At 58.8% G+C, this 23,266-nt stretch overlaps 1 protein-coding gene across 3 annotated transcripts; it reads left to right on the top strand.

The window, feature by feature from the left end:
• The first annotated feature begins 6,753 nt into the window (after positions 1-6,753).
• On the top strand, positions 6,754-19,022 carry CPNE7 (copine 7). Of its 3 annotated transcripts, XM_027513780.1 has the most exons (15): positions 6,758-7,094; positions 9,043-9,225; positions 10,555-10,629; positions 10,829-10,903; positions 11,269-11,352; positions 11,792-11,881; positions 12,127-12,225; positions 12,492-12,578; positions 12,968-13,027; positions 13,606-13,739; positions 14,108-14,162; positions 14,572-14,623; positions 14,689-14,822; positions 17,742-17,978; positions 18,485-19,022. In XM_027513780.1, exons 1-15 carry the CDS (start codon positions 6,921-6,923, stop codon positions 18,593-18,595), a joined length of 1,650 nt encoding a protein of 549 aa, XP_027369581.1. In that variant the 5' UTR covers positions 6,758-6,920; the 3' UTR covers positions 18,596-19,022. The 3 variants fall into 3 exon arrangements, with proteins under 3 accessions (XP_027369583.1, XP_027369582.1, XP_027369581.1); XM_027513782.1 differs by lacking the exons at positions 17,742-17,978; positions 18,485-19,022 and adding an exon at positions 15,599-16,296 and having other exon boundaries at positions 6,754-7,094; XM_027513781.1 differs by lacking the exon at positions 12,492-12,578 and having other exon boundaries at positions 6,757-7,094.
• Positions 19,023-23,266: the final 4,244 nt, after the last annotated feature.

Genomic DNA, 23,266 nt, shown 5'->3' with positions numbered 1-23,266 from the left:
AGGGTGTTACAGAGGAAAAATAAGGTCTTTGTTTCATAAAAGATCCAGATGTAAAGGGAATCCGTGAGAAGCTATGACCTCCCTTATCCAATCTCCACCTCAATCGACAGTGGTTTGTGCCTAGTTCTAGGAATTTACCAGTGTCAGTATTCTTTTTTGCTGCCTCAGCAGCTTAGAACCAGACCAGAGGACAAGGAGTGAGCTGCCTAACACAGGGCCAGCCTGGCATTGACCATCTTGGGGACCGTATAAGCTGATGACAAGCAGGTGCTGGGTGGAGAAGTTAGAAAGTGAAAATGCAGGGAGTTTTCAGGATGGAGAACAGGCACTCAGGCGTTGAGCACCCACTGTGTCCCAGGAACACAGCAGTAACCAAAACAACCCTAGCTCCACAAAGTCTTATCGCAAAACTTTTTGGCGTTTTCTTTCTGAAAGTCCTTTGGCTGGCTCGCCAGTGTGTGGGCACATGTCAGCCTTCGGTTGCAGTGGTGACTGGCTACAGTCACCAAGGTACAGGAGGGCTGGGGAAGGGCCTGCTGCAGGCCATCAAGGGAGGGGCTGGCCTTCCAGATTCTTTGGGCCCACCATCCTGGGGAAGGCTCAGGGCTTTCTTGGGCGTCGCCTTTGGGGCAGTGGGAAGCTGTGTTAGACCTTGGTCCTGTCACCCTCCAGCTCTGGTGCCTCAGCTGGGCTCCCCTCCTTTTTAAGTCCCACTTGCAAGTGTATGAAACATGGTGTATGGTTAGTTATTGCTTCTTTGAAAATTTCACCAGGAAGGATGGTGCTTCCTGGGGAAGAGGAGGCAAAACTGGGTCACTGTTGAAAGGGACTGAGGGCAGAGGGGCTGTGAGCACCATCCAGGCAGCTTCACCAAGAATATCCTCAAAGCCTTCACGTGAGTCAGGTATAAAACCAGGTCTTTGTCACCTGGAAGTGCCACCCCATGGACACTGCTGCTGCCTGTCTCCTTGGCCCATGCTGCCCTCATCGATGGGACTGGAAGCACAAGGTGACCTCCTGACCTAGCCACTGGTTCACTGCCATGTGTCTGTCCTGTCCCTTCAGTGTGGGCTGGACCCGGCAGCTTGCTTCTTAACAAGCAAAGTAGCACGCTGAGATTGGGTTAAAAGGTGCAGAGATCTCACTCACCCAGTGAAGCAGGTCACCATCCCAGAAGCAGCAGTGTCGGTATCAGGTTCCCAGGGTAAGGCCTTCACAGCGGGACTCCTCGTTAGGGGAGCCGAGAAGCAGGGCAGCTCGTCCTGGACAGTGTCATGTGTTCCAGCTGGCCCTCCGCAGGTTCACAGGGGCTGCAGGACCGAGCTAACGGCAGAGGGGCTCAGACGGCTTAGCTAACCGCAGGCACTCCATGCCCTATGGTCCTCTGTGCTCTGGAGACACATGAGCCTGGAGGGTCAAGGGAGGTGAGAGAACTGGGTTCTGGGTAAGGAGTGAGGTCTGGGTAGAGTCCCACTGCTGTGTGACCTCACAAAGGCCATCCCCCTCTCTCAGCCTTGTCAGTGACACTAAATGTTCAGACCAGCTGTTTGCAGAGTGGGCAGCAAACCCCTGGGGGGAGGCGTGGGGGCTGGTGGCTGATTGTTCGAAAATACCAAAATGACAGACATGTCTTTGGAGGAGGGTTGAGAAAACAATGGGAGGGGGAGTTCCCCGCTTCACTCGGCCCCCCAGTGCTGCCTCTGGTGGAATGCCTGTGTCTCAGCACACTCAATTGTGACTGCGTGTATGCTTGTGTCTCACTGTATCTGTCTCCATTTGATGTGAGTATGTGTGTGGTGGTTGGGTGCGTGGGACAGAACATGTTTGCCGTGTGTGATAATGTGCACACGTGTGTACATATGTATGGCATACTCTGCTCTTCTGGGACAGCAGCGCTCTGGGCTCACCTGTCTCATTTTTAAAAGTGAGACTTCCCTGTGGTCCAGTGGCTGAGACTCCACACTCCCAATGCAAGGGTCCATCCCTGGTTGGGGAACTCTGCCACATGCTGCAACTACAGATCCCATGGGCTACAGTTAAGACTTGGTGCAGTCATTAATAAGTGTAAGAAATACTGTAGAGTCAAAGCGATGGTTTTTCCAGTAATGTATGGACGTGGGAGTTGGACCATAAAGAAGCTGAGCGCCAAAGAATCGATGCTTTTGAACTGTGGTGCTGGAGACTTGAGAGTCCCTTGGACTGCAAGGAGATCCAACCAGTCAATCCTAAAGGAAATCAATCCTGAGTATTCGTTGGAAGGACTGATGCTGAAGCTCCAATACTTTGGCCACCTAATGCGAAGAGCCGACCGTGATGCTGGGAAAGCTTGAAGGCAGAAGGGGAACAACAGAGAACAAGATGGTTGGATGGCATCACCAAGACAATGGACGTGAGTGAGCAAGTTCCGGGAGATGGTAAAGGACAGGGAAGCCTGGCATGCTCCAGTCCATGGGGTGGTAAAGAGTCAGACACAACTGAGCAATTGAACAACAACAAGAGAAATGCCAAATCCTGTAGGAAAACAGTTCTGACAGCAGGGTTCTGAGATAAAGTGACCTTTCTAGGTTAGTCAAGGAAGCACCCAGCCCACAGGTGTAAGCTTTTGAAAGCCTTGTCAGCCCCACCACCTCCTATTCTTGAAACTTAGACAGTTTCAGCATGCCTTCCAGAGCCTCTGGAACAAGCCCACTGGGCCCTGGGAAGGACAAAGTGGAGGGTATGGTGATGGCCTTGCCTGAGCAGTGCGTCACTTGGACACAGCCTGGACATAGCTCTGCTCCCCTCCCAAGGGGCTGAGCTTTCTGGCACTTGCTCAAGGCAACCCATCTGATGCTGAGGGGGAGAATTCCCAGAAGCTCAGAGCCAGTGCTGGGGGTGGAGCATGTTCAGCCAGGCTTCAAAGGCTGAGTAGGAGCTGGCTGCTGGTGGGGAGCCAGTGTAAGCAGGGTTCTGTGGCTTGAGAAGCAAGTTGTCTACAACAAGGATGCTTTATTGTTGCTCCAAAAACTGGTGATGTGGAAGCATTTAAAGAGAGAGAGATTGTTATTGTTCAGTTGCTAAGTCGTGTCCACCTCTTTGTGACCCCATGGATTGGAGCATGCCAGGCTTCCCGGTCCTTCACTATCGCCTGGAGTTTGTGCAAACTCATGTCCATTGACTTGGTGATGCCATCCAACCATCTCGTCCTCTGTCGCCCCCTTCTGCTGCCCTCAATCTTTCCTAGCATCATAGTCTTTTCCAATGAGTCAGCTCTTTGCACCAGGTGGCCAAAGTATTGGAGCTTCAGCTTCAGCATGAGGTTAGTTAAATACATGAGGAAGGGTCGCTTCTACCCCGCTGGCCCCCTCAGATATCCAAGCACCCAGGGTGGGCGGATAGGGACATGCACGCGGCAGACCGTTTCCTAAAGGACCAGATGGTGAGCATTTCAGGCTTTCCAGGCCACAGAGTATCCCTCTGCTCTTGCAGGGCGAAGCCGGCTTCAGACCGTCCGTGAACACACAGGATGGCCATGCTCCAGTAAAACTCTAGTGGCAACCCGGTGGCTTCTAGACTTAGCCTCAGGGGTTGAAGTGCCCCATCCCCCTGCTGTTGGCCTCAGCTTATCAAGGTAGAATGTCCCTTCAGGCTGCCAGAACAGAAACACCATAGACTGGGGACTGGGGGTGGGCGGGGGTGGGGGGGAGCAGGAGGGTTATAAACACCAAATACTGAGTTCTCACAGCTCTGGAGGCTGACTCCAAGATCAATCAAGGTGCCAGCAGATTTGGTATCTGGTTCACACATGGCAGAGGGGTGAGGGAGTGCTCTAGGGTCCCAGTTACAAATGCAGTGGGGCTCCACCCTCGTGACCTAAGCACCTCCCAAGACCCACCTCCTAGTGCCACCACATTGGGGGTCAGGATTTCAACATAAAAGTTTTGGGGTAACACTGTCGATGGCATGAAAGACGGCAATACAATGTAAAGAAAAGCAGTTACTAAAAAACTGCACACAGGAACATTTATTGAGTACCTCCTTGAACCTCTTTGAACATTTATTGAGTACCTACTGTGTGCCGGGCACAGTGCTAGGCCCAGGAACTCGGCTGTCAGGTGGGGCAGAGAGTCCCCATGCCTGTGATCTGAGGAGCCAGATGTAGGAAGGGCCCTAAGGGTGGGAAGCAGCTTGTAAAAACTAATACAAACAGATTTGTGTGGAAAAAAAAGCTGGAGGGATAAACATGAAAGTGTTAACAGTGTTTCTGCCTGGGTGCTAGAATTTCCATTTTTTTTTAATTGCTTATCTACATTTTGTAACTTTTCAACAAGGAACATGTGTTATTATTTCCTGTACAGCAGTAACAACAGAATATCTGAAGGTGGGGATCTCACTTCCTGCGTCTGGCAGCTTGAGCTCTCGCCCCCCCGCCCCCCCCCACCTTCCGGGCCCTCCCCTGTCCTGAGGCCTTTGTGGGCTGCTGGGTGAGGAAGGGCAGGTGGATCCTGCAGCCCAGTGGCCTCTCTTGGGCTCTGGAGAATCTTTCCGTTAGTGCTGCATGGAGCTGCCCTGCCGGCCTCCTCTCCAGGTCAGCTCTGGAGCTGAGCCCAGGGCCACCCTGCAAGGCAGGGAGGGGCCTGTTGCTGTGAGGCTGGGCAGAGACCCCAGTTGTTTATTGCTAAGTCATTTTCGACTCTTTTGTAACCCCATGGACTGTAGCCCACCAGACTCTTCTGTCCATGGGATTTTCCAGGCAAGAATACTGGAGTGGGTTGCCATTTCCTTCTCCAGAGGGTCTTCCCAACTCAGGGATTGAACCCATGTCTCCTGCTTGGCAGGTGGATTCTTTACCATTGAGCCACCAGGGAAGCAGAGACCCCAGGTCCATTAAAATCTCTGGACCTCAGAGACTTGAATCCCCAAACTCTGAATTCTCTTTTCCCTCTCCCCCGGGGATGGCAATACGAAGTTACTGTGGTGCTGTGTGTGATGATTAAGAGTTGAACTGTGGCGGGGTGTAAGCTCTATTCTCCTATTGGTGGGCTGGGCGGCCCCTCCTCGTCTGTGAAATGGGGCTGCAGTGGGTTAGTAGCTACCACATCACAGTTAGCATGAACACATGCATTGGAAAGGGCTGTCCTCAGGGCTGGCAGGGGAGAGGTCCCAGGGAAGTTCCCAAAGCTGACTCTGAGCCTCTGGGCATGCCAATGTGGGGCTGGGTGCCCATCTGAGCCTCCACTCTCCTGGGGTTTTGTATTAATCCCATAAAACTCAGAGAGGCCAGAAGCCTTGGCCAGGGTGCAAGTGGAACTTGGGCCCCTGCAAGCCAGTGAGTCCCCATGAGCCCAAGAGCACAGCTGATGGGCTACAAACACAGATTCTGGGAAGCCAGGCCAAGAAAGATGCAGGAACTGGAAGGCCCAGAGTGGCTCCAGGCTGGTAACTGTCTACAGAGAGAAGCCAGCCCTCCCAACGGCTGGTTTCTGAAGCTGTTGGGACCTGGGCCAGCTTCTAGGATGGGGGACATGGAGGCTTGAGGCAGCAGAAGGAGGCACCAGATTGGCCTGCAAAGAATTCCCCTTCTTGCAAATTGGGCACAAGGTCTTTGCCTTGCAGGCACCCTTGGGGTATGAGCCTGTATCCCACCGCTAAGGATGCTGTCCTCGGCATCGCACCTGTGGAGAACCCTCCTCTGAGCCTGGGGTGCAACCTTCCACTTTCCACCTCCGCCTGGGCAGCATCTTTGTCCTGTTGTTGGTGGGGCTTCCAACCCCAGGAACTTCTGGAGTCCTGGTGACCAAGGCTCAGCCCGAGCTCACAAGAGCCCAGTGTGCCCGAGACCTGGTTTCTGTTCCCCTGGCCCTTGGATCCCCTTTCACCTTAAACCCCCTTCCTGTCTCCCACCATGGCTTTTGGCCAGGTCTGTGCCCTATTTTTAGGCAGAAACTGGCAAAGAGAATGGACTGGGAGGTGGCTTCTGCCTCCACCAAACACCTCCTCTTCCACACAGCTTCGCTGCAAGCACAGGGTGGTCCAAGGTGAGGGTGAAGCTCAGGACGAGAGGGGCCCCTCCCAAGGAGCCCAGGCCTGTTCTGATTTGAGTGCAGCAGACACATGTGGAAGGACCCCAGACCCTGACCCTCAGTGTAGACACCCCCAGGACAGCAGGGGTTGTACTGGCTCCCGGACAACAGGCTCTGGGAAGGCAGACCCTGTTCTTCCTGCGTCCAGTCCCAGCCCCAAGGCACCTGGCACACGGGAGGCGCCCAGCGCACAGGGGGTGCCCACCACATGCTTGCTGACTGAATGATGCCTCACTAAATGCAGCAAGGCCTGGGGTTGGGGTCTCAGGGATGGGGAGAGGTGTGGATTTGGTGCTAAACTGGGCCTCTACTGGGCCCTGGCTTTCCAGGGGGGCAGCCTGCAGGGACCTGGGGCCCATGCCTAGGCCAGCAGAGAGCCTCCTGACCTGAGCAGGTTTCCACATGCAGGGGGCCCCGTGGGGCTCTGGTCATCCTGGGAGGGCCCACCCAGTTTGGACCCCAAACCTCTCCCACTGGGGATTTGAACCCGTGGAAACCCGGACATCTCGAAGGGGGATGGGGACGGAGGGGGATGGGGACGAAGGGCGGGCTAAGGCCACCGCTCAGCGCCCACTCCTCCCCACCAGGCTCCAGGGCCCCCTCTCGGCCCGGCCCCGCCTAAGCCCCGCCCCTTCACTGCCCCCTCCTCTGTCCCACCCTCTCTGACACCCCCTCCTGCAGTTCCCGTGCCGTGGCTGCTGCGGGAGCCACGTGTGCCCGCGCCGGGCTGGCGTGCCGGGAGAGAAGCGCGGCCACGCCTGGCCAGGCCATCATTTCCCCGCGCGGCCGCGGCGCCGACTGGCGGACAACCGCCCCTCGGTGGGCCCAGGCGGGTCCCGGAGCGCGGGAGCTGGGAGCATGAGCGCGGGCTCAGAGCGCCGGGCGGCGGCGGCCCCCGGGGTGGTGCCGGCGCCCTGCGCCTCGAAGGTGGAACTGCGGCTGAGCTGCCGGCACCTGCTGGACCGCGACCCGCTCACCAAGTCCGACCCGAGCGTGGTGCTGCTGCTGCAATCGCAGGGCCAGTGGGTGCAGGTAGGGGCGCGGGTAGGCGGGGGGTGGGGGCCTGGAGCCGCGGACGCGGAAGCCGAGAGGCTAGTGGGGTGCAGAGCAGGGTCACGGTGGGGTTACCTGGTCTAAAGATGGGTGCCCTGGAGCTGTGGGGTTGAAGTGTAGGGGCTGGGTTGGAGGCGAAACCACGAGAGGGGCTCCAGGTAGAGGGAGGGAGCCCTGGAGTGGAGGGTGCGACCCCGGGTCCGGGAGGGGGCTCCGGGGCCAAGTGAAACACCCAGACTTGAGGGAGCCGCAGGGGCTCTCCTGTGGGGCACAGAGGGGAGTAGGGGACACGGGGCTTTGACCGAGGTCACGGGTCCACCCCCGGCCCGCGGGGCAGCCGGGAGCACCAGTCCTCCGCCGGGTCCGCATTCGTAGGGCGGAGACAGCGCACCGCGGGTCCCACAGGAGGGTAGCCGGGCGCTCCGGGAGCCAGGACTCCATCTCCGAGACCGGGACGCCCCGCCCTAAGGGCTCCCAGCCTGGCGCCTGGCTCTCTAGTTCGGGAAGAGTCGAAGCGGTCCCGAGCGGCCGCGGGGTGGCCTGGCGAGCGCGGCGCGTGCGGCCGGGGTCGGGGCAGCAGCGGACGGTTCGCAAGCCTCGCGGACCTGGCTCTGGGCGCGTCCCGTCTCTCGGCTACGCGGGCTTCCCGCTAGTCCCGGGAGTGGCCGGGGCGCCTGCGCGGGGGCGGGCGCTTCACCCCAGACCTGCGCTGCCAGAGGGCGGGCCGCGGGACTGCTCAGACCTCTCTGCGCCCCACGAAGCGCTTTTTCCGCCACCATCTCACGTGAGACGCGTGGCCTCACCTCGGAAGGGCAAGAAATCGGGGGCGAACATGTGAAGTCGGGCATTGAGCCCCCGGAGAGCTGGGGGGCCGGAACTCGGACCCGAGTGCGCCCCAGCCTCCAGTGCTCCCCCTGCGACGGGTCTGTCCGCGCACGCGCGTCCCTGGCCTCGGTGGCCGCATACAGCCGGGGCGGAGGTAGGGAGGTTAGGGGCACGTCGAGGGTACAGCCACTGAGGGTTGCGCAGTCCTAGAGATGCGCAGCTCCAGCTCCCTGGACCGCACTGCTCCCTGGCTGTGACCTTGTGCTGTTTTTTGTCATCTCTGGACCACCAGCCTCCTGGCCTGAGAAACCCTCCGGTCATCGACTTCGGGGGCAAAGGATCTGCTGGAGGGGTCCAAGCCCCCATTAGCCTTCATTGCTTGGCCTCAGCGCTCCCTGGGGCATATGTCCCTTGAGGAAGCACATAAACACCCTCATCTGGGGTGTGGGAGTTTGTGGGGCTCTGGAACAGGGCACAGAAACCTACCTCCGCAGCCCAGTTTGCACTTTGATGGGTTGGGGCCCAAGTTGGAGGAAAGAGCTGAACCAAGGGGTTATCTCTGCAATCTGCACCCCCCCCACCTTCCCCCCCCCCCGCCCCCCCCCCCCCCCCCCCCCCGCAACTCTGGAGTCTCCATGCCTGCCCAGCTGGGTGCTGGCAAATGATCTCTGCTTTAAGGTTTGCCCAGCCAGGTTCCAATCCAGCTCTGTCCCTGACTTGGGGTGCCCTTGGACACCCCTTCCCTTCTCTGAGCCTGCTTCCCCATCTGTGGTGTGGGGATGGAGGAGGCCATGTGGGCATGAGACAAGAAGCTGTAACCTGTGGGGACCAGAGAACTGTGCCTTTATCTCAGGGAGGGAGGTGCCCGGGGTTCTGGGGAATGACCCCCCCCCCCACCCAGGGGGCAACCGGAAGCCTTGAAGCAACAGATGGGTCTTCCCACAGCACATCTGGAATGCAAGTCCTCCAGGACCACCTAAGGGCCGGTGGGTGGGACAGGGAACCTTGCAGGCTACAGCAGAGGCAAAGGGTCTCCCGGCAGTGCCCCGGTAGAATCTTGTCCCCCTCCTCCAAGGGTCTGCTCACCCAGGGCCGCTTGCAGGTGGACAGAACCGAGGTGGTCCGGAGCAGCCTGCACCCAGTCTTCTCCAAGGTCTTCACGCTTGACTACTACTTCGAGGAGGTGCAGAAGCTGCGCTTTGAGGTCTACGACACCCATGGGCCCAGCAGCCTGAGCTGCCAGGAGGATGACTTCCTGGGGGGCATGGAATGCACTTTAGGGCAGGTGGGTGCCCCATCCCCATGCCCTCAGAGGAGGAGGGCAGCATGGGCACCTCAGCGGGTGCAGTGGTGGTCTGGGAACTGCAAGATTATGCACCAACTGTGTACCAGGTGTTCTGTCTGACTCCTAGTTCCTTCTCCTTAAAAAAAAGTCTTTTAGTTAATTTAAAAAATGTAATTTGGAACTGGGTAATATAGTCATATGGATCTAAATTCAGAAAATGTAACAGGCATGCTCTGGGTGTCTCCCTCCTGCCCTGCCCCCAGGTTTGTTACATCCTTCTGGAGAGAGGTAGTCTTATCAGAGCAAAGGGACATATAGTTTTTTCTCTATATATACACTTTTAAAAACACAAATGACATACACTGCTCTGCAGCTTGCTTCTTCACTTCCACAACATAAGGGAGCCCTTCCCTTGCCTGTCTCCATGGCAGTGACTGGTCTGAGGGACCCTGCATCCTCCAGTAAAGTCATTCCCATTAGCTCTATGATTGTCAGTGAAACAACAGGTCTTGCCTCGAGCCAAACTGCTCAGCGCAGGCTCTGGGCAGAACACTCCATGTGTCACACATTCGATTCTCGTGAGTACTCTGAGGGCTTTTTAATGAGGTATAATTTACATACAGTAATATGTGTAAACCTCTAAGGTTGGGCTTGATGGGCTTTAGACAGTTGTATACACCTGACCACCACCAGATCACACAGCACATCTTTGTCATCCAGCAGGCCCCCCTGTTCCTCTCAACCCCCTCCCCCAATAGTTTTGCCTGTTGTAGAACATCGTGTCCGTGAATCACACAGTATGTTCCCATTTGTGTCCGACTTCTTTTCCCCGACATGAAGGCATGTGACTCATCTCCATTGCTGCCTGGGGCAGAGACGGCTGGGTCGAGCCTCTGTCAGATAAGAGGACTGAGATTTCAGCAGGGTCCACCCAATGCTGGCCACCCACTTTCCTCACATGCAGGGACACACATGCACGGACATCAGTGTGCAAACATGCATGCACCTACGGGTGCAGGTCCATGGACACGTGTATGGACACGTATGTCTGGATATACACGTAAACTCTGCATTATGGGAAGGCCGCCCAGTGCCACCAGGTCTGCAGGGCCGGCCAAAGGTTTGGACCCTGGCTTCAAATCCCAGTGGTGGTCCTTCAGTAAGTCCCGGACCTCTGCCTGAATCTCCACTTCCTTACCTAGGTGGTAGGTTGGGGAGCCAGGCCACCGAGGGTGACTGGGGTCACTGGGAAGGAGACGGGGAGGCCCTGGGCGGGGTTAGAGTCCCCAGGGAGCAGGTGCGGACCCTCCCTGACCCTCTGACTTCCAGATCGTGGCCCAGAAGAAGGTGACCCGGGCACTGTTGCTGAAGTTCGGCAGGAACGCGGGCAAGTCCACCATCACGGTGAGGCCCCGCCTTCCACCGGCCCCTCCCCTGCAGGCCCCGCCCTTTCGTCGCTGAGACTGTGGGGGACTAGGCCCAGGCTGCCGAGGTGTCTAGGCACCTCCCATAGACTACGCTGCAGGGCGGAGAAGGGTTGGAGTGGGCCGGCTGAACCCCGAGGCCCGCGAGGGGTCAGGCCCCTCCTGCCCACTCCATCCAGGTGATAGCCGAGGACATCTCCGGGAACAACGGCTACGTGGAGCTCTCCTTCAGGGCCAGGAAGCTGGACGACAAGGTGAGGGGTGCTCCCCTGGAGCCCAGCTCTCCCTGCTGTCAGGGGGTGTCCACGAGGAGAAGACAGGTGGCCGCGGAGTGGGACGCACTCAGAGCCAGGGCAGCTGTGCTGCTGTCGGGGTCCTGTTGTGTCACTGCCCTCAGTTCATCCTCATAGCTTCCTGTGACAACTCTCAGGGGCTCAGGGAAGTCCCTGGGCAGACAGTGGAGAAACTGGTGGGAGCCAGTCTCTGGGCTGGAAGTGCTGGGGAGCTAGGGAAGCTGGAGCAGGATGCTCTCAGGGAGGGCTGGGCCCTCACACCCGGGGAGTGGCAGAGCCTGGCCCCCAACCCACCTTGCCAAGCTCATCTTTTGCTCCTCTGCCAGGACCTCTTCAGCAAGTCAGACCCATTCCTGGAGCTATACCGGATCAATGATGATCAGAGCGAGCAACTGGTGTACAGGACAGAGGTGAGGGGGTCCCCGCCCAGCACCCGAGGGTAGCGTGAAAGCACAGAGAGGGCAGCCCCTGACCGTTCCTGCACCTCCCTGCCCGCCGTAGCTGTAGGGGCCTTGATCCCCAACACCGCCCGCCATCCCCCTTTGAACAGGGAGCAGCCAGGCGCGAGTGGACCTTGTGACCTAGAGTCAAGGATCTGCATTTGTTGTGACTACCTGCCCATGAAACAAGATCCCAGTGACAGCAGTGGGAAAGCGTTTCCTTTTGAGATAAATTGAGTTTAAAAAAGGCTATGTAAGGAAAGGAGTCCAGGTGGTCTCAGAATGTGGAGGAAGCTACAAAGGGGCTTCTGGATGGAACGAGGTTCGGAGATGCAGCTCTGGGCTCCCAGGGTCCTGCCTGGAGCCTGAGGCCGGGCCCCCTGAGCCGCCTGCCCCTCCTGGCCCACAGGTGGTGAAGAACGACCTGAGCCCCACCTGGCAGCCTTTCAAGGTGTCTCTGAGCAGCCTGTGCAGCTGTGAGGAGTCGCGGCCTCTGAAAGTGGGTGGGGCTTTGCGCCCGGAGGATGGAGATGTGGCTGGGAAGGGGCGGGGCGGGCGGTTGGGTGGGGCCAGCCCCACCAGACCACACCCTCTTGGAGTTGAGATGTGCGGGGTGGTGGGGGGTGGGGGTTAGGTACTGGAGAGGAGTGGTTGCGGAGGGGGCGGCCTACGTGCAGGGCCATGGAGACGCCAGGCCTGGGACCCCAGAGGGGCAGGCGGGCTGAGGAGTCCTGGGCTCCCCAGGGCCTCGTTTGGGATTATGACTCCCGCGGAAAGCACGACTTCATTGGAGAATTCTCCACCACCTTCGAGGAGATGCAGAAAGCCTTCGGGGAGGACCAGGTGAGCCGGCCTGTCCCCAGAATGCTCTGGGGCGCTGGCCCTGGGCTGAGTTCCCCAAAAGTGCTTGTGATGGCTTTAGAGAGGCTAAAGATGATGACAGAGCATGACAGCCACGCCCACCAGGTGGTCAGAGTAGGGATCACCGGCCTGTGTGGGACAGACAGCCGCCAATGGGCAGGGCTTCAAGGCCTCCCCGGCCCCTTTAGGGTGGGGTGTTGGGGGCTGGCACTCTGGGGTGGGGGTCTCTGCCTGTCCCTGTCCCCCAGGCCCAGTGGGACTGTGTGAACTCCAAGTATAAGCAGAAGAAGCGCAATTACAAGAATTCTGGGGTGGTCATCCTGGCAGACCTGAAGGTGAGCCTCAGCCCAGGCTGCAGACCCTCCCCTGCCCACCCAGGGTGCGGGGTTGGGGGGTAGTCCTGCTTCCACCTGAGCTCTGCGGAGAGCAAGCTCAGCAGTGGCAGGCCATTCCCTGGAATCTCCCCCATTGTCAGATGGACTCAAGGGCTCTTGTGCCCCCAATGCATGGAGGTGGGTTAGGAAATGGAGGGGAGGGGGAAACAAGAGAATAGATGATCGGGGGAGATGGGCATGCAGACAGCCTGAGGGCCAGAGAGGCAGGGACTGAGGCTGCCAGGCTCCTGCCTGCCCCAGCTGCCCTGGGGGACGGCAGGTCCCAGCAGCCCCAGAGGCCCTGCCCTGAAGCCCCGGCCTGAGTCTCCCTGGGGTGGGGTCCCTGGAAGCTCTACAGGGTGTACTCGTTCCTGGACTACGTCATGGGCGGCTGCCAGATCCACTTCACGGTGAGTCCGCACCCTCCACACCACCTGCAGGCTGCATCCCAGAGGATGGGGGGGTCAGCGCCTGGCCCCACTCAGAGCCCGTTTGATACCCGGGGTGGATTGTGCAGAAAAAGCCCTTCTGCAGGGCTTGCAGACCCCTTCCTTGTGACCCCTCTGAGCTTCTTCAAGTGACAGCCAGAAAGGCTTGAGGGTAGTGACTTGGCGGGGGGAGACACGGGACCCCATCTCGGGGATTAGTCCTCCCAGGCCCTGCCCAGCCCCTCCCTCCATCCTCGACTGCAGGAGGAGGTGCTGAGGGTCCACTCTGACTGCTCCAGCTCCTTGGGGTCCCTGGCTGGTGTTGCCGCAGAGGCGCTGGCTGCACCTGGGGACCCAGGAGCTTTGGGGTTGGTCTGTCCCTTCTCCTATGACTCAGCTAGCACAGCGTCAGACCCTTGGGCTTACAGCCCCCGGGTTTTCTCACATCCCTGGGCAAGCGGCTTCCCCAGGCCTCGGTGTCCTTAGCTGTCAGATGGGGTGCAGCTGCCACCCAGGCCAGGAAGGAGGGCTCCAGGCTCACAACGCCATGGCCTCTGCAGGTGGCCATTGACTTCACGGCCTCCAATGGGGATCCCAGGAACAGCTGCTCCCTGCACTACATCAACCCCTTCCAGCCCAACGAGTACCTGCAGGCCCTGGTGGCCGTGGGAGAGATCTGCCAGGACTACGACAGGTGCGCTGGCCTCCCATGCCTCCTGGGCTCTGCAGGGGTCATGGGTCAGCACCTCAGGGCCTGAGAAGGGAGATGGGGCAGCCCCCCACAGGGGTCCGAGTCCTTCTCACAGACACAGAGCAGTAAACTGAGGCCATGGAGGGGTAGGGCTCTCGAGGCCTAACGAGTGATGGGGCCAAGGTCCCTGCATCCAGTCAGCACCACCCCTGCCTGCCTGCGAGCCTGGTGGCCTCCTCACGGCTCTGGGCCTTAGTTTCCCCCATGTGGTTCGGGGCACCTGGTCTCCTGGCTCTGCTGGTGTCTCCCCGAAGCCCCCGTTCCCTCAGTGAGGTCAGGAGCCCTGGGTGATGAGGCGGCCTCTCTTCCAGCGACAAGAGGCTCTCTGCTTTGGGGTTTGGAGCCCGGATCCCTCCCAAGTACGAGGTAGGAGAAAGCCCGGGTCCCAGGACCCCAGGGGAAGCAGTGCCATGTGACGGGCAGTGGGGCAGGGGGTGGGGACCTGCCTTTGACCTCCCAGCAGTAGTGTTCTCGGTCAGCCCTGTGGCCCTGTGAGAAGGAGGACATTCGCCTGGAGTTTTCCGCTTAGAAAGGGTGTTTGGCTGGCTTGAGCAGAAAGTTTGGGGGTCGGGGAATTATTGGCTAATACATCTCAGAAGCTCCGGGTCCCCCTGGATCCAGGGCTGGCCTTCTGCCCTCTGTCCCCAGTGACCCCCTTCCACACAGGATGTGTCACATGGTGGCCCCGGGGGCTCCAAACCTACCTCTCTCAGTAGTTGGGGTGGGGGGGGGCGGTGCTAGGAGGTGGACCCGCTGACCAGTCCCTTCTGCCCAGGTGTCCCATGACTTTGCCATCAATTTCAACCCCGAGGACGATGAGTGCGAAGGTAGGAGCGTGAATGGCCCAGGGTGGGGGTGCGCTGGGGCCGTGCTCACACCCCTCCCCCCACAGGGATCCAGGGTGTGGTAGAGGCCTACCAGAACTGCCTGCCCAGGGTCCAGCTCTACGGCCCCACCAACGTGGCGCCCATCATCTCCAAGGTGGCCCGCACAGCCGCGGCCGAGGAGCGCACCCGTGAGGCCTCTGTAGGTGCCTAGTGCCAGGGCCGGTGTGTGAGGAAGGGCGGCCCGCCGCTGGGGAAGAGGGAAGGGTCAGGTCGGGCGGGGCCGGTGGGCGGGGCCGGGAGGTGGGGCGAGGGTGGCCGAGGGAGGGAAGAGGGGTCGGAAGCAGGAGTCCCGGGTATCTGGACCTAGTGAGGCCGGGCGTGGAGACGCCTCGAGGGCCCCAGAGCCAGTGAGCTGAGCACTGCTCTCTGCCCAGGAGATTCTCGCCCTGGAGGCTGATCTGCTGTCTGTGGTTCTGTTACACATGTATTGTTATTTTGTTTGCATTGTCTTTCGTTTTTGTTTTTTTTTTTTGACTGCACTGTGTTAGCTTGTGGGAATTTAGTTCCCCGACCAGGGATTGAACCCAGGCCCGGGGAAGTGAAAGTGCACAGTCCTGATTCACTGGACTGCCAGGGAAATCCCTCTTCTTAATTCGCACAAGTGGTGAGATGCTAAAGGCCGCCTCCTGCATTAGGGTTCTGTAGACCTGCCTGAGGCACGACGACTCTGTTGTCTTCCTTTAACCCTTTATTCTGGGGAAAAAAAAAAAGAATAGTCAACTTTATGGAAGAATAACCCAAACCCAACACCTTTGGCCCATCCTTTCCCTGGACTCACTGGTCAGCGACTTCTTGCCCTGTTACCTCCTCCTACTTCTCTTCCTCCCCTGCCCCCATCTACACATTGGTCCTGTCTTCCCTCTGAATCTCTTGAGAGCAGGCTGCTGGCTTCCTGAACCTCACTCTCCCCTCCAGGTTCTTGGTGTTGATCTGCTCACAAGATCCTGTACAGTACGGCTTTGCAGTCTCACATCGAAGACGACCCCTCCACTTGTCTCACCCCAGCCTCCATCTGTCCCCATGTGTCCATGTTCCTCAGCGTCCCAGGACCCATCCTTCCCGTGTTCTGGTCTCCTGATCTGTTTTTTCCCCTTTGTTTTAATGTACCCTGCGGCATGTGGGATCTTAGTTCCCTGACCAGGGATTGAACCTGCGCGCCCTGCAGTGGGAGTCCACTGCACCACCGGGGAAGTCCCTGTGGTGGGACTAGGCTGTTGCTCTCAGCCTTGCTCCATCCTTGGGACTTGCCATTGCCCAGTCCCTGGTGGTCCCTGGGCCCGTGCCCTGAGTGGGGGTGGCTCTCCCAGGCACACAGCCCCCAAAGGCAGGGTCACAGTGTCGCCTCCCACCCCTTCTTTCCTCAGATCCAGGCGTTCTCTTCTACAGTCACTGCACAAGTATCAATCTCAGGTGGTTTAATTTAGATCTGATACTTTAGTCATATAATATGCTCCAATTTCATTAATTGCCAAAAGAATAATAATTTTATTACAATATTATTTCTGGTGTAGAATCCAGCCTGGAGTTAAGGATTACATTCAGCTTTTATGTTCTTGTATTGTTTTGAAGCAAGTTTTAGACATAATTTCATCTGTAAATATCAGTATAAACCTCTGAAAGAGGTACTGCTGCTGCTGCTGCTAAGTCGCTTCAGTTGTGTCCGACTCTGTGTGACCCCATAGACGGCAGCCCACCAGGCTCCCCCATCCCTGGGATTCTCCAGGCAAGAACACTGGAGTGGGTTGCCACATCCTTCACAGTAAGGTCCCATTATCACACCTAAAGACAACATCAGTTCCCGAGTATTAAGTGTCCAGCCATCTCGTCCACACCATGGTGGATTTTCCAGGAGGCACAGGGTTAAGATAAGGGGCTGGGCCTGACAGTGGGTGTGGCCATCCTGCTGGGGACCCCTGCCTTCTCCTACCGGGTCCCCTTGCCATCCCCTCGTTAAAGAGATCGGCATGTGCATATAGTAGTGCCCTGGCTGACCATGCCCTTGTGGTGGCCTTCATGTCTTGTCTGATTCCTCTGGGAGGGGTTGAACTCTGGGGGCCTCAGTTCTGCCTCTGTTCTTGCTGGGGCTCAGGCCCTTCTTAGCTGCTTGAGGTGGATGTGGGCGGAGGCTGGGCGGCATCTGGGACCCCCTTCCCTGAGCCTCCTCTTGAACTTTGCCCTCACCCGTCTTCCTGTCCCGCGGAGAAGCCCTGTCCCTTCTGGCTGATGCCTCCCGGGGCCCCGACTGCAGTGGTCCCCGGGTTCAGGTGATGCTTCTGTCGCAGGCGGTGATGGTGTGGTGTTTGCATTGCTGGCAGACACAGGGCTGTGAGGTCTCAGTGGGGTGCCGCCCCTACTCTGAGGGTGGGAGGAGGGTGTGTGGGGCTCAGGGCGGGGCCAGGCACTGTGGGAATCCACCAGCCCTGGACAGGAAACTGCCCATCCCCCTGGTCTGGGGGCTCAGAGGGGTTCCCTGGGAGAGGGTGCCCACTCGGCCAGAGCTGGGCAGGCTAGGGGATAGTCTGGCCGGCCTTCCAGTGTTGCAGCTCTTCTGTGTTTTCTCGTGCCCAGATTTTTAGTAATGATTGCTGAGTGGTTTTGTTTTTTTCACACTGGAAATGGACCTTTATTTGAAACAAGCCCCAGTCTGTCATGCGCAGACACACTGGGCACCTGGCCAGGCTGGGCCAGAGTGTGTTGTTTGAAATCTCAGCGTCTCTTCAGGGTGTGGGAGCCCCTCCCCTCCCAGGGCTGATGATCACTTCTCCTCTGGCCTCAGACCTGGGTCAACCCCAGGTCCCCTAGCCTCGCTGTCCCCACCTGTAAGGTGTGGCCATATCCACCTCCGGGTTAGAGGAAGCACGTGGTCACAGCTCACTGTGATTCCATGTGTGTGTGTGCACCTGTGTACATGTGGTATGCTTCTGCGAATACATTTTTTAGAAAAGCTTGGCAACCGTGGTCACCCCCAGGCGGTCTGCTTGGTGGACTTGGGGTTCGACTGGGGGAGGTGCAGCGGCCCTGCAGGGTCCCCACGGCCCCTCCTCTGCTGTGCCCCCAGCAATACTACATTCTGCTGATTCTGACGGATGGCGTGGTGACCGACATGGCGGACACACGCGAGGCCATTGTGCGCGCCTCCCACCTGCCCATGTCCATCATCATTGTCGGGGTGGGCAACGCCGACTTCACTGACATGCAGGTGCTAGACGGCGACGACGGTGTCCTGCGCTCCCCACGCGGCGAGCCTGCCCTCCGCGACATCGTGCAGTTTGTTCCGTTTCGGGAGCTCAAGAGCGTGAGTGCCTAGCGGGTCCCTTGGCAGCATTGCGGGGGCGACAGGCTCTGAGCCCCCACCCCATCCTGAGCAGTTTCAGCCCCTAGAAACCTTTGCACTATGAGAAGCGTCACATGGACGCCCCAGAGGGCAGGGTGCCCCTCAGGCAGCCACCTCCCTGGCTTTCAAGCCTCTTTGTGACACAGTAGGAACTCTGTGTCACTTGGACACACACTCGCAGCTTCACAGGAGGACCTGGGCCATGGAGGGGCCTCAGCCGCTCTGCCCCGTGCCCAGAGCAGGGTCACACCCACCTAGATGGCTGTCTGTGCCCCCACAGTGACAGCAGGGGCGGACTGCCCAGCCACTGCGGTCTCAACCTTAACACAGGCTCACCTGCCTGCCCACTTGGTGAATTCCTGGTTGTGGTCCCTGGAGCTGGGGGCTCTAGGGAAGGGGGCTGGATGTGAGTAGGTGGAGAAGGGGGGCTGGGGGACTGGCTGGAGGCACCTTCTCCCCACACCCAGGCGTCCCCCGCGGCATTGGCCAAGAGTGTGCTGGCCGAGGTGCCCAGGCAGCTGGTGGAATACTACAGCCACAAGGAGCTGCCTCCAAGAGACCTCGGCGCCCACGCCTGAGAAGTCAGCTTGGGCTCTGCTCTCTGAGGACCCATGGGGCGGCCAGGACTGTGTCCACCGTCTGCCTCCAGCATCCTCCACCCGATTCCCCAGGGGCCTCCCATCCTGCAGCCCAGGCCCACCCTCGGCTCCTGTGACCCTGCTGCCTGGTGGGCTGAAGGGTGCAGAGGTCCCATGGGCACGCCTAACCCAGCCCCAGCCTAGTGGGTGGGGAGGGGCCTGGGGGACAGCTCCTTTGCTTCTGATCTTCACTGGGGAGAGTCAGAAGGCCGTGCCCTGTCTCTGAGAAAACCCCGGCCCCCCAGACCCCTGTCCCTGCAGCCAGATTCCTCCTGGTCCCAGCTGCATCCGCCCTTGTCTCTCTGTCTGTGGGGTCTGCGGGGGCGGGGGAGGGGACTTAGGCAGAATAAAGTGTCTTGTCCTTGCAGCGGCTTTGTCCCTTCACTGCCCACCCCCAGCAGAGGACTGCACCCCACTGGAGGGGTGGGGCACAGTGTTTCTGTGCCCTGGAGCCCCGCATTAGAGTAGGGAGCTTCTCAGCAGGTTCCTCAGGTCCTTCCTGGACTGAACCAAGGACGCTGCTGGGAATGAAAGGGCGCAGGGGGAAGTGCTCCACCCTGGGAAGGGCCAGTCGGTGCGATGGCCACCCGAAGCCAAGAGCCTCCGCTGTTCCCTGCCTGAAGTCTGTACCAGCTGGGCTCAGGTGGAGAGAGCTCCAAGCCCTGGGCTTTATGAGGGCCTTCTGGGTGCTGCGTGCTTTATGCTCCTGTCAGGGGAGGGGGCAGCACTTGCAGTACCTCCCAGCTCTGTGGGCATGGGTTTCAGATTGAGATTTCCCCCTAAATTATCTTGTCTGGGAAAAACAGACTGTTCCGACCCTGAATGAGGCCCACCCACCCCTGCCTCTATCCATCCGTCCATCCATCCATTTTGGGGGCCTATTTTTAGCTCCTGATTCATCTCTTGTTCAGCGGGGATAATGGGCATCGCCATGGTAACCTGGCTACCGCTGAATTCTGGAAGGGCTGATTTTGGTCTCTTTGGGGGTGAGAGGACACCAGAGATGCAGCCCCCCCCCCCATTCACATCTGGGAGGCAGCAGGAATGCAGGCTGGGGACACTGTGGCCCTGAGGAGGGAGGGCCAGTGTCAGCAGAACCCAGCCACTGAGCACTGAGTCTTGTATGACTGGGCTGCCCTTTCAGGAGCAGAAAGTCTCAGACAGTTCCTGGGCACTGATCAGGGGCAAAGCCAGCAAGAGCTGGTCAGCTGAGATCCCTGGGGAGACAGAAGCCAAGAAAAATGGGGGAATGGGGGGTCCATGCACAGCAGTGGCGACAGTGATGGCCCAGGGAGCTGCAGCCTCGATGGGCTGTGGCCTCTTCCAGATCTCATGTGGCAGGGAGGGGCCAAGGTTCAAGGTCCCAGCCTCTCCCCTCCTCCCTGGAGAGGAGTGGAATCGGGGTCAGGGCCGCTTTCAGGGGATGCCCTCCTGGGGCCAGAAAAGGTGTGGATGGAAGGACCAGGGGAGGCAGCCATGGGACCTGGCCTGTGGGCGGCTCGGCTGGGCACAGCAGGTGAGGGGGAGCCGCTGGGGGGGTGGGGGCAGGAAAGCATCAGCCAGCTCAGCTGTAAGGATGTGAGGAGTTTTCCAGCCAGCGCCCAGCCCAAGAAGGCAGCCAGCTCTGCCCAGAGGCAATAAAATAATGAATTGATTATGGTCCAGGGTGGTTCAGATGGGCACCAACCGCTCTCACCTCCTTGGTAACAGCAGCCCTGCTCTCTTCTGGGGGCCCATCTCCTAGTTCATATATTTAATGGGCCTGGACTACTGTCTGAATCCCAGGGTAGGCACGATGCAGGCCTGACCACTCAGCAAGCGTGCTGTCCCCTGGACACGGTGATTGGCTCCAGGTGGGCACTCCACCTGGATGGCCAAAGGGACTGGGTTCTGCGACTTTTCTGCCAGTTGCTAAGCTGCTGAATGGGCACCAGGAGCAGCTGGTGACCACTGCTGCAGCATGGGCAGGGCCTGCCTGGGAAGGAAGCTGGCACAGAGGAGGTGGACAAAGAAATGGTGCCAGAGTATGGGGACCTGGCTCCTCCCTTTCCGCTCAGACCAACTGGGGTCAGAGACGGGGCTTCTGTCTCTTGCCACTCCCAGATTCTGGCCCACAAGGATGGCAAATATTCCCAGTTCACAGACAAGGAAAGCAAGGCTCAGAACAGTTGAGTGACTTGCCCTGAGTCACACAGCTGGCAGTGGCAGAAGCAAGACCCACCAGCCCTGTGCAATTTCTGGACTTTCACCTTTCAATGCAAGACCCTCCATCAAGGGTTCTGGAATCCAGATGGGCTTCTAGGGAGGGAAGCCCGAGACAGGATGGTCAGAAATCCTGGCAGCTGATGTGGAGACCTACAGACGAGACGCCAGCCCCTAGTTCTTCATCACCACCCCTCCTGGGGATGCAGCCTCACTCTTGCTCACAACAATTGCATGTGGAGTCTGTGGGGTTCAGAGCAAGCTGACCTGAAGGAAGGCATCAGCCAGCTCAGCTGTAAGGACGTGAGGAGTTTTCCAGCCAGCGCCCAGCCCAAGGGGCTGCTGTGGGAGGCAACTGGGCCTGACTGTCTTCAGAGGTTGCTCCAGCACGCTTCTTGGAGCAACTCCTTCTTGCAGGATGGGCTTGGGATTCATGTAAACCTGCGGTGGCCAATGACTTAAGCACCGGTCCAGAGTTAGGTTGGACACCTGGTCCCACTCTCCTCAGCCTGCACGTGACCCCTTGCTTCACTTGGAGGCATGAAAAGTAAGTGTGATAGTCTCTCAGTTGTGTCCAACCCTGCAACTCCATGGACTGTACCTTGCTAGGCTACTCTGTCCATGGTATTCTCCAGGCAATAGTACTGGAGTGGGGTGCCATTGCTTCCTCCAGGGTATCTTCCTAAACCAGGGATCAAACCAGGCTGACCCTGAAGTTCTTGACTGACCCTCCCCTGGAGAAACGGGGTGTATAGTGCTTCCCCGTGAATCCAGGCGACCTCAGTGCTGTGTGTCTCCAAGGCTCAGTTATGGACACACACAGGGCTGTCCTGGTCCCTTGCTGTCTGAACAGGGGCTCGCCAGAGCCCATGACACCTTCCTGGACTTTCGGGAGAGACATCACTGGGACCATCACAATCCTTTCCTGTATTCCTGACCTCTAGAAATGGAATGAGTTTGTCTGTGTTTGCTGGTGTGCTAAGCCACCACGTGTTGGGGGTAGTTGGCTCTGCACGTTCTTGTAAGGACTGCATGGGGGGCGGGTGTACTGGGCCTGAGACAAAACACCTGTTGGTAAATAAATATCCATTTCCGGAGGGAGCAGGGTGTCCTTTCCTTGTTCTGAGCATCCCTAGTTATGGGTGTCGGCCTGGCCCTGTGCAGGGGAGGACTCCCGGCCCAGGCCCCCACCCCCGCATCCTCAGAGTCAGCCGTGGGCCAAGGGAGCAGAACCCTGAAGCTCCAGCCTGCTCTTTCCTCTGCTGTGGAGATGAAGCTGAGCAGGAAACAAGTGCTGTGATTGGTGTGGGCAGCAGGGCTGTCAGATGCTAGGCATAGGGCCTTGGGCACAGGGGCCCGTGGGCAAGAGCCCCGCTTCTCCTGCTCTGGTGTCTGCCCCCGAATGAGGGCACCCAGGACCCTTGCCCAGCACAGACTCTCCCCGACCCAGACCTACAACAGCCACGGAGCCCAGGGTGAAAGGACCCAGTCCTGGTTATCTGCCGAGGCTGTGGCTCCCTAGGCTGCCGCCCTCTGGGGATTTAAGTTCCAGGAGCCTCAAGCCTGAGGCTCCGTGGAGACTCCTGGAGGCCCCGGGCTCCATCCGGAGAGGGCAGCCGGGCGGTCAAAGGTTCGGGTAGTCCCAGCGAGGAGCCCGCCTCCCATCCCACCCTAGCCATCAGCCACAGACCAGGGACACAGTGGCTCCTGCCTCTTGTGGCCAGGGTCTGAGCCACAGCTGTCAGCCCCAGGCGGTACAGGCCTGTGGCGTCATAACACCAGCCTGGTTAGTGGGTTTTTCAGGTACAGGGCTCTTAGGACCCCAGTTCTTCACTCTGGGAGAACTGATAGACACAGCTTCGAGCTCTGAACTCAGAGCTACGGGTTCTCACCAGCTTCCCTCTCTGTGTAGGCCTTGGGTTCCTGAAGGGTGAGCTTCCCTGAGGCTCATGACCGACAGTGGGGAAGGGTTGTCAGAGCAGGCACCCTCTCTTGCTGCCAGGCCTGGGTGCTGGCCGGCGTTGAGGGCCCCAGCCAATCAAGGGAAGGTGGGAGGAAGCAGGTTGGGGGTCAGGGACGGGGTCGGTTGACATTCAGGGGAAGGGAAGGCCTTTGGACAGAGCTGTTTTGCTCTTGTGCTGGAGTAACGTGTCCAGTCCCCACATCAGGGAAGGGAAAGTCCACATGTCCCAGGGGCCCCTGCAGCAGGCCCCAGCTCCTGGGGGAAGGCCAGCAACCGTTTCCCCCACCCTCAGGGGTCATGTGTCTCCAGAAAAGACACGTTCAGTTCCTCAGGGTGGCCTGTGGATGGGGGCCTTACTTGTAAATAAGTTTTTGCAGGTGTGACCAAGTCAAATGAGGTCACAGGATGGGTCCCGTGTCTAAGGACTGGTTTCCTCAGAGGAAGAG

This window comes from Bos indicus x Bos taurus, chromosome 18 (genome assembly GCF_003369695.1).
Source record: "Bos indicus x Bos taurus breed Angus x Brahman F1 hybrid chromosome 18, Bos_hybrid_MaternalHap_v2.0, whole genome shotgun sequence".
In the NCBI taxonomy this organism is placed as follows: Eukaryota; Metazoa; Chordata; class Mammalia; order Artiodactyla; family Bovidae; genus Bos; species Bos indicus x Bos taurus.
Note: the sequence above shows the minus strand (reverse complement) of the source record. Positions and strands in the feature narration are given on the sequence as shown.